The 15,317-nt window shown below is 39.6% G+C and overlaps 1 protein-coding gene across 5 annotated transcripts in view; it reads right to left on the bottom strand.

Annotated features, from left to right (window-relative positions):
- Window positions 1-5,209: 5,209 nt before the first annotated feature.
- igsf11 (immunoglobulin superfamily member 11) overlaps window positions 5,210-15,317 on the bottom strand; it is a 280,353-nt gene continuing 270,245 nt past the window's right edge. For 4 of the 5 annotated variants that reach the window (XM_048540501.2, XM_048540500.2, XM_059650329.1 and 1 more), the window contains 2 exons: window positions 13,164-13,311; window positions 5,210-7,450 (listed from right to left, as the gene is read on the bottom strand). In XM_048540501.2, the coding sequence (XP_048396458.1) occupies window positions 7,018-7,450; window positions 13,164-13,311 (581 nt within the window). In that variant the 3' untranslated portion in view covers window positions 5,210-7,017. Of the gene's footprint in view, window positions 7,451-8,029; window positions 8,786-13,163; window positions 13,312-15,317 lie in introns of those variants that run through there. The other variant, XM_059650331.1, reaches the window with a different exon arrangement.

Consider the following 15,317-nt stretch of genomic DNA (forward strand, 5'->3'; position numbering starts at 1 on the left):
TTAAATACAACTGCAATGAGCCATCAACAGCAGCAGAGTTGTCGCCTACCATAATCTGCAATCTCATGGCCCAGAATAGCCTCACACTACCATTAGCATCGGGGATCAACCTTGGTTCAAAGACTCTTGTAGGAATAGACAGAAAAGCAGCTGTGGCAGGACAGACAAGAGAAGAAGGTTGAGAGATGACTTAATTGAGACATATAAAATAATCAGAGGGTTAGATAGGGTGGATAGGGAGAGCCTTTTTCCTAGGATGGTGACGGCAAGCACGAGGGGTCATAGCTTTAAATTGAGGGGTGAAAGATATAGGACAGATGTCAGAGGTAGTTTCTTTACTCAGAGAGTAGTAAGGGAATGGAGCGCTTTGCCTGCAACGGTAGTAGATTTGCCAACTTTAGGTACATTTAAGTCGTCATTGGATAAGCATATGGATGTACATGGAATAGTGTAGGTTCGATGGGCTTGAGATCGGTATGACAGGTCGGCACAACATCGAGGGCCGAAGGGCCTGTACTGTGCTGTAATGTTCTATGTTCTATGTTCTATGTGTGCAGGAGGGCATGCTAGATATCGCCATGCAGACCTAAATAGACATGTCATGTCAACTTTGTGAAACTACAGAACAGGAACAGCTCAGCCGGTCTGGCAACATCTGTGGAGGAGAAAACAGAGTGAAAGTTTCGGATCCAGTGACACTTCCTCAGAACCTTGGTTCAGGAACAGGTATATTCACATGCCAAACCACGTAAGCAGCAAGTGAAAGACAGAGGTTTTTGACCCACAAATATTAGATTAGATCGAAGCTCTGCAATACTGCTACACACAGTCATTTGCTTGTCTATCGCCATTCATAAGTCACTCGAGAAGAAGGATCCAATAAGTATCCCCAACCTCGATAATCAGAGTAAAACGAGGAAGGTTGATCCAACCCGAAATGTTAATGTTGTTTTTTCCTTCACAGATGCTGCCAAACATGCCAAGATTTTCCAGCAACTTCTGTTTTTGTTCCTGATTTACAGCATCCACAGTTCTTTCAGTTTTTATTTTACAAATTAATTATTGTTACCTTCAACATCGTTCCAGATTTTCTCAAAAATATTGGCATAGTTCTTTTCACGGAAGGCTTTCACTTTCCTCTCAACGCTTTAATGAACCACTTTGGAACATTATTACAATAAAGTCATTGTGAAATTCGAAGGAAAATTGATGAGATTTGTTTCATTACAGGTTTCATCATTCATTGTAAGCTGTTAAAATGCAAACTCACAATATCACAGCATTGTTGCTTTTCGTTTGATTCCTATGCCTTTCACTTTTTTACCCTTGAACTCAAGCTGTATTGTCAACTTGGGTTTTCAACTTAAAACAAAATCATGCTCAGAATTAAGTTAGTAAATTAATTCAAAATCTAATTTGGCAGATCAGATTCAAGTCATTCTTACCATACTGTATCAGTGAGAAATAATTACAGTACTATTACCTTCCCATTCCCAAACGGCAGCAATTAAGAGAACTACACTGTTCTGCAGGAGTGAACTATAAAACATGTCTTTTGATAATATTCTTTACTCAGAAGATGTTATCACACCATGGTGCATTTCAAAGTTTATTGCATGCTGTGATAACATCATGATGAGATATAAAACGCCAGACTATTGCTATATATCATATTGCTTTATGATGGTAGAACTACATGCATGTCGCAGCTCTGATGTGCCAAAAACAACTGTTTTCTACAAGTTGGCTCTGTTATTATAGGATGGCAATGACACTGAGGGCTCCTCCTAAACATGCACGGGGTTAAGCTGTCAAACAACAATGCAAGGTCCGCTTACTTAAGTATTGGAATTGTGTTCCGAGGTACAATTAATGAGGAGGCCGACCAACAACCAACAACTCCAGGCTTTACAAGAGATAGTGAGAATTGCCAATGCTGGAGTCTGAGATAATGCAGTGTGGAGCTGCAGGAACACAGGAGGTCAGGCAGCAGAGGAGCAGGAAAGCTGACGTTTCGTGTAGCGTTAAATGATGGGTTGTCAGCTGTTAATTAGCCAAACTACTTTTTCTAAAACACGTGACACAAAATTGCAGGTGAAATATTCAGATACCTCATTTCATTGTACAGCCTGTTAAAACATCAGATGCAATTGATCCAGCTGTGCTATGCCACTTGAAATAAGAATTCCATTTACCCTGCAATCTTCATAATGATTCCCCCATCCTAGCTCCCAGGGAAGTGCTTGTTTATTAGCAAGGGACACAGGCTCACATCAGACTCAGCACTAATGACATCGAGAAAGCAATGTGGCCTGAGACCTAAATGAATGCAATTGCTCTCCCAATGCTTTCTCGAGTAGGCCTGAAATTCCTTGTGGGCCCATAGATTGCCCTTGTAGAGTAAACATACTTTCTTTATACGTATACTTACCGCTGGGGAAATTGTTGGAGAATCTCACAATGCCTTCGAGACACAACTGCAAAGATTACATCAAGTTTCACCGTTATGATCATATGAAATATGCCATCCATTTACCTCAGATTTTCTCAGAGCCCGAAAGAGGGGTAAATTGTTATTAAAGGATCCTGCTCCAATTTTCGACCTAATCCTTGCCTTGAAAAAGTATGGACTTTGTGGGTCCTTAAAGCTGTTTTGCTGCTGCCAGCGTGTCAGAATTGTCCCATTGAAAACTGATAGCAGTGAACAATCGGGTCAGAATTCAACATTGTCCCACTTATGTTTAAAGATGGGAAGTAGGTATAATCAGCAAAGCAGAAACCAATGTCCATAGTGTACAGATGTTTGACCCACTACAAAAAAGGTCCAAAATAATTTCCAACTGAGATGCACCTCAGAGAAGCCATTGGAGAACACTCAATACCGGCCTGTTTTGAAGGAGTTAGAAGAAACAGCAATGCACTTCCTGGCTGCACAGAATGATTGCAGGACCCTGCCACCCCACCCTCATTCCTTATGAGATCCTCACAACCCCATGAATTGGTGAAATTTGGATAAAGTTGGTTGAGCCCTCACAGAAAACAAAATGTAATAGAAACTGCAATAGCTGACAATCAGACTCGCAGTTAATGTTCAGAGCATCACTTCACTCTCTCAAGCTTCACATCTCAGCTTTCACGCAGACAGCTATTCGACAGTCAAACACATTCCATCAGATTTCCTCTCTCTTGCAGGATAAGATGGTCTATAATCAGAGAAGAACCAAACCTACAGAACCCAAGTGTGGCCATATGCCCACACCCACTTAAAGAGGACATTGATTGCCATCATTAGCATGGTCATGGCTAATGCCATGGCCAGCAATATATGCTGAAGATATCTAATCCACCTACTCTCACCACACAGTCTATGGATTTGCCAATTGTTTCCTCCCCACCATTAGCCTTCCAGTTCTTGAGTTTGTCAATTAATTCTTAATGGTGGGGACTATTCCCTCAATGGTCATGATGACAGGACCACCATGATTCATACAAGAACCAGTGGAGAGCAAAATGCAGAACTCTTGCTTCTGAACCTCAAGGGGCTGCTGCATAATACTTTCTTTGTGCTGACATGGCTCTTATTGTGTGCTTCCTGAGCACATATCGTTTGAGTGTGCAATAAACCATTGGGTTAAGTGTGAAGTGGGTGGTTCTCAACACCCAGTCACCAAACACAGAAAACTCGCACAGAATTCTGCACCAAGCTCTGGCCCAGAATAAAAGCATCACAGTTGCTGTCGCACACACCAAATGCATATTCAAAAGTAGTAATCTTTGAGATTATAGTGTATTTCAGCTGTTAGGTGTGATGGCTGCAAAAGCATGCACACAATCAATAGCACCTTGTGCCACAGTGAATCCCACCAACCTGGTGAAACCACACATGCACACACTGCACCTTCTCTGTGATCAGAAATAACACACCAAACCTTCCTGTTCTCACAAACAACATGTGACCTTTCTGATCAAGTCGATGGGCTGTGATCTATGAATTGTTAGATATCACCTGATCCACCCTGGAAGGAGCCTGACACAAGGAAATGTAGTGCCATGGTCATCATCCTAGCCACTGGCAACAGCATTCTTGCTCTACTCCAAAGTTGCAGATCTGGTTGTGAGGGGTGACTGGGAATTCTCTTTCATAAAACACACATAATGCATTCCTGATCCTTGCTGAAGAGGTAGTGGAAGAGATACTCATGGAAGGCACTTGGTGCTTAAGACTTCCTACAGACAGCCCCATCCTCCTCTCCTCTCTGGGAACAAAGCCATGTATTCACTTTGTTGCTTCTGCTATTTGCTGCAGTGAAATCTAAGGGCAACAGCAACTATAACACACAAGACTGAGACCAAGTAGCCCAACCAGAATCCTAGCCCTCGACCATGATCTCCTCCACGTGCAGCACAATTCCCTGTGAAATCTCCAAACATTGGTACAAATCCAAACAGGCATTAATGAGTGACTAAACTAAAAGCTGCTGATCATCTTCTTTAAATTGGATCAGTGGTTGAAGTAGTTTCCCACCTGCTGCTGAAGACATGCCACTCTGCGTATGTTAGAGCAGGCACTGGCTAGAACCACAGGTTTCAACGCAGCCAACTTCACTTCAGGGCTACAAGCCAAATGCATCAAAATCCACAAACTCTGTAGTTCTCCAACTTACCTGAGGCTACAGCTTCATCAAGGTACATAAACACTGTCACACGTTTTGGGTACCAAAACAGCACCCATAACACTATATGGCACAATAAAACCATTGTTTTAGCCCATAATGCATTTATAGCATCTCTGGCCTGTAAATCATGAAACATTTTTGATTTAGACAGTTTTACAACTTTAACATATGTGGTGCATTACATGTTCATTAGTGTAATATTGCCGGCAGCATCTGACTGTTGAACAATAAAATGCAAGTACATAAATGATTTAGAAATGTTGATGGTTAATCAAAAATAGACAAGTAATTATTTTCAAGCATCTGTTGTGGGACAAGTGTGCTTTACCAAATAGCTTAGAGTTCTCTGTACCCTTCAAACCCATGTCAAAATTACTTGTTCAAACTCTTTTTTTTTGTACAACTAATTGAAACGCTCATAAGCTAACAAGACACAATTCAATTGCATCCAGTTGTGTAATTTTTAAAAATTAAAAACGCAAAATATCATTTTTGGTGCTAATATGTTTTATTATACATTTAACAGATTATAGGTGTGCACAAAGATCAAAAAATTTAAAATGGCTAATAATGAATTTTTTTAAACTCATTAATACAATAAACAAAATTTATGCAAAAATGGTTGCAATCAATGGAGTTGTTGACAGGAGCTTTGGTGCAATTCTACCAATGAATTCATTTCACTGATCAGCACTTTCATTCAAATGATATTGGAGATTTTGTTTCCAATTATCTGGGCTGTTTATTTGAATTTCAGCACTACATATCAGTGAAAAACAAATTGCTAGACTTGTATTTGCTGTTATGGTTAGCAGCTTCTGGGCAATTTATTTTAGCAGTGTCGCTGTAAGCAACAGTCTGTATTTACATAACAGATGGAAGCAGCTCCTCTTCAATTTAAATAAAATGGCTCAGATATTTTTATTATTCACTAAGTGCCAAATGCCTCATACAAGGTGTTGAGATAATTGAGAAATGGGTCATTCTTTAGCTAAAGAGCGTCCAATTCAGCAAAAAAAAACCTCCACAGCAACCAAAGAACTCAAAAAATGGTAACTAATATTATCCTTCAATCTATCATGCGCAGAAAAGGAACCTTCAGCTGGATCATAGTCTAGTTGTAACAAGGTTGTTGGGGAAGCCAGAACCTGTACCAAGCACCAACGTTCCAGCGACAGAGCTCTATTTGACATAAATAATGCACAACAGCAATAGAAACTATAGAAACCATTAACCTGTGTAAACACAATTTGCTGTTGTGATGTATATGTAACCTAATCTCTTAATAGGTAAATGAAACAAATATTTCTTCTGAAAATGCTTATACGTAGATCTTAACAATACCTTGAAGCATTAAGTTCAGCGTTTCTAAATAACATTTCTCAATACCACAAACAATCATTTTGAACTTCGTTGTTCAGACAAAACCATTGCAAAGTACTGGTTTACTGTTCCACACAGCAGTTGGGAGCCCCTTCTGTCCAGTTATTTATGAACCCCTTTTTGTGGTTGAAGGCATATGTCAGTAATTCCATTCTGTTCTTTTTAATCGTCTCAATTGTCTTGCTTTCTCAGTTAGTTGTGCTGTCTCTAAATAATGCCACTTTTTTCCGTGTAGAATTGCTCTAAGACGAGCATTTCAGCAAAAGCGTGTTTGGTGGTATCCGAGGCCGATTGGGGATGATCTCAAATCATTCCCTTCAAAGAAAACTATATACTTCCAATGTCATGTCCAATTGACAATTCTTTTCTAATTTTTGGGCTTTTAATACACTTAGAATACTTTGAACTGTGAAATTCTCAGTAATTTTCTAGAACTTACCAATTTTCAACATTGCCCTTTATTGAAACATTTCGTCTGTCCCATATTGCAGTTCCAGGTATCTGAACAGTAAATAGAGGGGAAACAGACCTGTGAATTGTACTTGATGAAAATTCTTCTCATTTCCCATCTTGAGGGTAGTAACTTAATGTCAGATACGTTTTCAGTCTCTCGATCATTATTAAGAAACTGCACGCAAATCACTCCGCTTTAATTTCAAGCAAATGTCTTATTTCTTTTGGGAAATTTACACTTTTTTTTCCTAAGAATTTAAAACAATTCAGTGTCTATCAATGATGGTGAAAAGCAAAAGACTTCAGAGATGTGTTAATTTTAAGACAAAATGCAGCTGTACATAAATCAAACTCAGGCATGAAACAGCTTTGCTTTTTATACAACTCCTCCCACAGATCAGGGACTGGGCGAGAAAGTGTGTTTTGTTGTAACATGAGAAAATATCAATCTGTAACTGAAATTTAGGTCACGAGTACAGTCTTCAGTCTATCAATTAAATGTTATCTATACCAGAGATCCTGCCCTGTTCTGTGCCGGTACCATGACAGGTATGCCGCCCATTCGTTGAAGATTTGCATGGCTAACAGCATAGGAGAGTGCATGCTGTGAAGGTGTCGTACGAACAAGTGAGCCATTGCACCTTGCTAGGTTGTGTGAAGATGGTGATAAACTTGAAGCAACAATCATTGCCTTTGGCGTGGTGTGGTAGCTCCCATTTGTGTACACTGGTCGGTTACGTGGTTGACTCGACGTTGTCGCAATTGAGTGGAGCGTGTGTCCATTATACCGACTGAATGGATTTAACTCGTACGTAGGCTTCTTTCTTTGCCAGTAGGGGGCATTTAATGTGTTTACTGATGTGAGGGTAACATTTTCAGAGGAACCAGCTGGATGGAAACCTTTAGAGGATGATGATGATGGTGGAATGTCATCTTCCCTGAAGAAAGGAACATTGAATTAACAAGTACTCAGAATAATCATTGATCATCAACTAATTCTGCTGCACCTATGGTGTCAATAAACAATACAACTATTTATTCCAGGGGTTAAAGTGCTAAAATTGATTAATCACAGAATTAAAAATAAATTCAACAGATTATTACACTGATCCTGTATTCAAAATCACTATTGTTCAGATATGACCATCATTCCAATCCACGCTGTCATTGCATAGGACTCCTCATTGAGGTGCAGTCAGTTCTGCTAGAATCCATCTTCCGGCAACAGGAATTGGCTATAACATGGCTAACAAATAGGGGAATGTTATTTCTAAAATATGAACTGGTGTTGGTCATAACTCGATTCCATTAGTGTGCGGAGGAGTATGTGTCATCATCACGTGATTGTTTCGCGGGCTTTTCCCTGAGCGTGTGCAATGTTAGCGCTGTAAGAGTCTCCATGTCACCATGACGATTAACATGAACAACAGAACAAACTCAATACTTCCTCCCCATCAAGTTATCTTGACCTTTTATTCCGCCCCCCCCCCACCCCCCCACCAAGATACAGTGTTAAATTTACTTTTATCTCATTATTAGAAATGAAATAAACATGTATTCAAACTGCGCTATCCTTTGTGTTAGGCTTTTGAGTGTTTTTTTGAGTGATTTTTTTAGCGGTCTGCTCCTACCCCTGCTTTTCCTATAGCCCCCACTATTTATATAGCACAATTTTCTATAATGCAAAGTTGCACAGGAACACAACCATTGCATTGTAGCAGAACCAACTATATGTCACTTGTTCTCTATGTATTTTGATTGTCCCACAATTATCAAAAAATAGCATCTTTATGGTGAAGTCTATTAACCCTAATAGCAAAGGTATGAAACTACTGTGGCATATAAAAAATACGATGATCTCGGATTCTTCAGTTCACAGGAATCCAAATTTGACTGACAGCAAGAGCCTTGCGGTGCATTCATGAATAATACAAAATAACAACACGATTTGTGCCAATTATAATCACCTGAAGTAAAATCAACATCAGTTTTCTTGAAACATTGTAGAAGTAAACCAAAAGCCTTTAGATTAATTCCATGGAATTCACTGATAATAATACTACTATTCTGCAATTTAGAACATACCATGAAGTAAATTACCCCAGCATCTTCATGGAGTTGCCTAGCAACTTTGAAATCAAAGTGGCTTTGGCACTCCTATCAGTTTGACCTAGTTTCTCACCCACATAAAAACAGAGAAAGCACAATCTTCTGATCATCTGTTTCACTCTTCTAGCAGTTAGGTATATGTGAAGTTGCTTTGACCAATTGTTCTGTGGATAAAAGCACAGCATATGGTGTTGAGCCAGCCCTCCATTAAGTACCCATATTCACAGCAGTGTGACAGTAGGGAAAAATCAGAGAGAAGCAAAATTGTGTCTCATCACACTACCATCCATGCATTGATGCTTTAACACATTACACCATCAAGCTATCATTAAACAAGACATTTTACCTAATTTAAGTTTTTAAAGTAAATTAATTAAATTAAATTTTTTCCCCCCAATTAAATTTCTCGTTTAATGCACTTAATTCAAACAGGTAGTTCAAACTGGTCAGAAAGCCAAAAAAAATTCAAGGTCCACAGACCTCTTGACAGTCATCCATCATTCCATAATCCATCAATTCATTTTTTCAAAGTACTCCCCTTTTTTTCTGGAGTTATTATTAGGATATGTGAATTTAGCTTGAAGGATGACAAATGTAAGTGATAAAGCATTCAGATCGCAAACTGCATTAATTCATTTAACCCAATAAGTCAGGTGCCCGTCACAATGAAAATAGAATGTACATTTCCATAAATTTTCTTCAACGGAGCTTACAAAAGAAACAATTGGTAAAATTTGCTTAATACCAATTACAAAGCAACACATATTTGTTGAATAGGCTTGGGTTATTTTTCCTGGAGTTTCAGAGGCTGAGGGGTGAACTTACAGAGGCTTATAAAATCATGAGGGTCATAGATTGAATTTCCAAGGTATTTTCCCCAGGGTAGGGGAATCCAAAACTAGAAGACATAGCTGAGAGGAGAAGAATTTAAAAAGGGTCCTAAGGGGCAACTTGTTTAAGCAGAAGGTGGTATGTGTATAGAATAAGTTGCCAGCTTAAGTGGTGGAGGCTGGTACAATTACAACATTTAAACAGCACCTGAATCAGTATAGGAATAGGAAGTGTTTGGAAGGATATGGGACAAGTGCTGGCATTGGGTCTAAATTAATTTGGGACATCTGGTTGGCATGCACAAGTTGGACAAGAGGGTCTATTTCCATGCTGTGGAGTCAGCAACGCACTACATTTCACTTCCTGAATTTGCTTATAATTGAACTGAAAAAGCACAGATCAAAATAGATCCATGTACATTCTACAGGTGAAAATCTAGCGTCGACAACGCATCTAAAGTACTTCAGATGTCACTGCATCTGTGTTGTTCACATGCGTCGCAACACTTACATCGCCAGATCCTGTCCAGAGATGCATCAAAAATGTTTGCTTTCCAAGGAGAAACAAGTGCATCATTTCTCTGCACAAATATAGCAAGTTTCCAGGTGTCAGGTTTCTAAGACAATAGCAAACTACACATGACACCAAACTGTTCTTTTCCCACATCATGAAATGTGGGAGTCTCTGGCAAGACCAGCATTTATTAACCATTGTTAATTACCTTTGAAGGTGCTTAGCTCACGGATGAGTTGCTACTTTGTCCTAAGTGGTCATAGAGTCATACAGCATAGAATAGACCCTTTGGTCCAACCAGTCCATGCTTACCATAATCCCAAACCAAACTAGTCCCAACTGCCCACTCCTGGTCCAAACTTTTCCTATTCCCTCCAAAGCTTTCCTATTCAAATATCTATCCAAATGTCTTTTAAACATTGTAAGTGTATCCGCACCCACCACATTTTCCAGGAAGTTCATTCCACACGTGAACCATCCTCTGTGTAAAAAAATTTGCCCGTCTTTCTTAAAATCTCTTTCCTCTCACCTTAAAAACGTGTCCCCTCGTCTTGAAATTCCCCATCTGAGGGAAATGACCATCAACTCCAGCTGTACCTCTCGTTATTTTATAAGCTTCTATCAGGTCGTCTCTCAACCATATACAGTCCAGTGGGGAAAAAAAAAGAGTCCCAGCATTTCCAGCCTTTCTCAAACTCAAGCCTTCCATACCCAGCAACTTCCTGGTAAATCTCTGAACCCTCTAAGCTGCTTAATTGTGCCCCTCAATGAGTTAATGATGTCAAAGCCACTGAATATCCAGTGCATGTTGACACATTTCACGTACTCCATGTTAACACAAACTCGAAAGTTGTCAAGGACCTGCTTAAAGTGGAGAAGTTAATGTTTCACCAATTATTCATTTTGACTTGATTAAACAAGCGAGAGACTAAATTCTATTTTGTTTGACTGCGGTTCGTTGCAGAGGTAAGGAAGCATAGCCACGTGGCCAAAGTGAGTTCATGGATTTTGATATGACGTATGTTTTTATAGTTCAAGTTCACATAAACTTGTTGTGAAAATACTTTAATGTGACAACAAGCTTTTCCTTCACAACACAGCTGTATTTTAAAAAGTGGTTTAGTTGTAACAAAGTATGCAATAGACTTTGTATATTTGTTTTATATGGCTATTCTGAATGTTATTCTGAATGTTATTCTGAATTCTAATTATTTCAGTTATTGTGGTTCTTTTAGTTGAATGACATTCATTAGTTTTGGAGAAAGTTTAGATATATCATTTTGGATATTTTGGATGATAGCTAATGACTGGGATGTGTTACTACATTCTCCTGGCCAGAATACAAATTGTCCTACTTGTGCCACATTATTGGTAAACATGTCAAAATTGGTAGGAACAAAAACAAAGTTGTTGGAAAAGCTCAACAGGTCTGAAAGCATCTGTGAAGGAGAAACTGGCAGATTGATTCGATGGTCATTTTGTTAGTAGCCTGTCATGTTAACGACTGAATCAGGAGAGAGTACGAAGTAATGTCACTGAGATATCCACTACTTCGAAGGAAACCAATGAAGGTATTGTGATTCTTAGGGGTCCAGTGAACAAGAAAAGACGCCTGAAGAGAGAAGAACTTCAGGCAAAAGAAGAAATGGTGCCAAATCAATCTGAATTCAAAAGTCAGTCAGTTTAAAATAAACATTGCTTTTATTAAGTATTATTAACTAATATCTTAATTTGTCATCACATGGATGGATAAGCTGGTCAGGCCTTGGATACTCCTACAAAGATGTCCTGGAGCTAAGTTGATTGACCTTCAACATGCAAAGCTTTACAGACTGTACCCACTTCCTGATGGACAGAATGTGCTGCTTGAGGAAGATGCTCCAAAGTGCTAAAGACATTTTACATCACCTCCTGAACCACTACATTCAACTTCATCAGTTTGTTACAGACAGGCAACCACTTCTGAATACAATTTTTTCACAGACTCCATTTTCTTTCTCTACATTAGGATTCCTTTCACCTCATTCAGCCTATTATTGCCCGTTCCCATCCTTAGAAAAGGCTGACAAATAGTTGACATTCAGTTGGATTAATACTTCCCCCTCTGTGCTGTCTTTTATCCCTAATTTTTATATATTCCTTCAAATTGGCTGGCCAGTTTTTGTGCATCACTTATTAGCTGCTATTCACAACCAGAATTGTGCAGGAAGCTTGAATTAATTATACAGGCCTCATAAAATTGAGCACTATTACCTTAATGCATTATGGCAGGCCGACAACTCTTCTCACGACAGATTTTGCTAGATTACAAAACTGAAATCTTTATTGTAATACATTAGAAATATTTGTTTTGTAACAATGATCCTGTTCTGCTAAAAAAAATTCTGAAAACAGAAAGTAACAGAAAATGTCTTTCCATGCCTAATGGGAGACAAACTAATTGTCAGAGAAATAGAGTTATTTTAGCTCACATCATCATTGATTTTGGTGCAGGAAAGAACTTTTCATTTGTGATTTCAAAACATTCCAAAAGCAATTCATGGCCAAGTGAATACTTTTGATGTACAATCACTGTTGAAATCCATGAAACATATCAGCAAATTTCCACTGAGCAAGGTCTCACAAACAACATGTGATGAGGACCAGGGTATCTAATTTGACAATTTGAGTTAAGGAAGAACTTGGCACTTGGAGTCCACTGAGAACTCCCATGCTTTTCTTGGCAGCAATGCAATCAGTTCTTTGACGTCAACCAGGAGGGCAAATGGGACTTCAGCTGGACGTCACATCCCATAGGGGACACATCCGATAGGGCAACACCGTATATGTAGTGGACATGAGCATTAAATAACTTTTGACCCTTGAGTAGCTGGAGTGGGATTTAACTCCCGGAAGTAGATGTGTCAGATGAAATAGGAAGCCTCCATTTGCTGTTCAGCTGGGCATTTAAAAGAAAAACCATTATAACTATTGAAATAGAAGCAACAGACTTCTTTTGTTGTAACTGTAATGACCAGCATCACCAAAACACAGTTTAACTGGTGTCATTCTTTTATCTTTGACCTGGCTGAATTCAAATATGTTGCCACATTTTTGCAATAGAACAGTGGCTGTGCCACAGAAGTAATTATTTATGAAATACTTCGCAAAGGACTGTGTAAACACTATATAAATTTCTTAATGTTCTGAAGTATTAACCTGATCTCATTGGGAATTTCCTCCTCTTCATACTTGTTTTTGTTCTTCCAGTAGACCACAATGACAACAATGGAAAAGATGCAGAGGAGAAGTGCCAGGATACCTGTCACCACAGCTCCAATTATTATTCCAACATTCTGCAGTTGTGCTGTTGAGGCAAAAGAAAGGTGAATTTAAACTTTTTCTCCTCACACCCAATTTTTAGGGTAAGTACTCTGTACAATCTGCATCACCTCACAACAGGCAGGTAATCTAATGCCTAGTATCTTATGCTTTCTAGGTCAGCTATTCTCCAATTTACTTGTTCCTATTCTCTGAGGGAGGTCAGGACCTCGGTACTATCCTACAGGCCTTGGACGTATCACAGTGAATTGTAAATGAATACTGTCTAGATAGATGACCTTTCGAATCATAGAATCCCTAGACTTTGGGACAAGGCCCTTCAGCCCAACAAGTCCACACTGACCCATCCCCTGATAACCCACCTAATCTACACGTTTCTGAACACTATGGGCAATTTAGCAAGGCCAATAATCCACCTAACCTGCACATCTTTGGACTATGGGAGGAAACCGGAGCACCCAGAGGAAACCCACGCAGACATGGGGAGAACGTGCAAACTCCACATAGACAGTCGCCCAAGGGTGGAATCGAACCCGGTCCCTGGCGCTATGAGGCAGCAGTGCTAACCACCGAGTCACCATGCCGCTCCTTGTACTCATCCAGGCAAGTGATTCTTCTATCAGTAATCCTACATTCTGATGTACCTTCAGATAAGGGTATTGTTTAATTTGAACCTACATACAGTACATTAATACAACTATCGACCCAACAGAGCAATGACATCTTTAGCTTCTATAAACCATTTTAAAATAAATGTTTTGGGATATAATGAAAGTTTTTTTTAAATCAGTGAGCTCACTATTGGAACTTCTGCACACCCACTCTGAATAAGTTCTCAACATTGTGGCAATTCTACACACAAATTATGAGGGCAATGTCTGAATGTTGACCTACACAACATTAACTCAGCTGCAAGCATGGCAAAAAATAAATATTCATTCACATCAACACAGCATTCAGCATACTTCCAGTGGAATGAGAACAGTGAGGTAAGAACAAGTTCAAGAATCAGAGGCATGTGCAAAAACATGCACATCTCAAAATTGCAAAGCATCACAAATGAACTGACTGCTCTTTGGAGTCTTCACTGTTCTCCAGAATTGACTGAGACCATTGCAGACTTCTAGAAAACATGTCATAAAAATTCAAGCTTTTCTATGAATTGGAATTGAATTGGACATTCACATACAAGACTATAAATTAGTTAACCTTACTTTGGGACAGTAGTAGAACTCTACATATTCGTCTATACTTTAGACCAGTGACCCTTACGTCTGTTGTAGGAAACGTTTTGGAAAGGATTATAAGAGATAGGATTTATAATCATCTAGCAAGCAACACTTTGATGGGAGATAGTCAACATGGATTCATCAAGGGCAGATCGTGTCTCACAAACCTCTGAGTTTTTTGAGAAGGTCACCAAGCATGTGGATGAGGGAAAGGCAGTTGACATGGTGTACAAGGACTTCAGTAAAGCCATTTCCACACATCATTTGGCCAGCAGAAGCAGGCAGGGGATTGTCACTCAACATCTGGCTGTTAAGCTCTGTAAAACAGCAGCTAGCTCTTCAAAAGGGGGTGGCACAGTGGTTAGCTCTGCAGCCTCACAGCGCCAGTGACCCAGGTTCAATTCCAGCCTCGGGCGACTGTCTGTGTGGAGTGTGCGCGTTCTCGCTGTGTCTGCATGGGTTTCCTCCAGCTGCTCCAGTTTCCTCCCACAGTCCAAAGATGTGCAGGCTAGGTGGATCGGCCATGCTAAATTGCCCAGTGTTCAGTGGTTGTGTGGGTTATAGGGGGATGGGTCTGGGTGGGATGCTTCAAGGGGCAGTGTAGACTTGTTGGGCCGAAGGGCCTGTTTCCACACTGTAGGGAATCTAATATAGTATAATATAAGGCTCCACATGATAGGCTCTTGGAGAAAATACAGAGGCATGGGATTGAGGGAGATTTAGCAGTTTGGATTAGAAACTGGCTTTCTGTAAGAAGGCAACGAGTGGTGGTTGATGAAAAATATTCAGCCTGGAGTCAGGT

The sequence above is a fragment of the Stegostoma tigrinum genome, chromosome 12, assembly GCF_030684315.1.
Source record: "Stegostoma tigrinum isolate sSteTig4 chromosome 12, sSteTig4.hap1, whole genome shotgun sequence".
NCBI classification, from domain to species: Eukaryota; Metazoa; Chordata; class Chondrichthyes; order Orectolobiformes; family Stegostomatidae; genus Stegostoma; species Stegostoma tigrinum.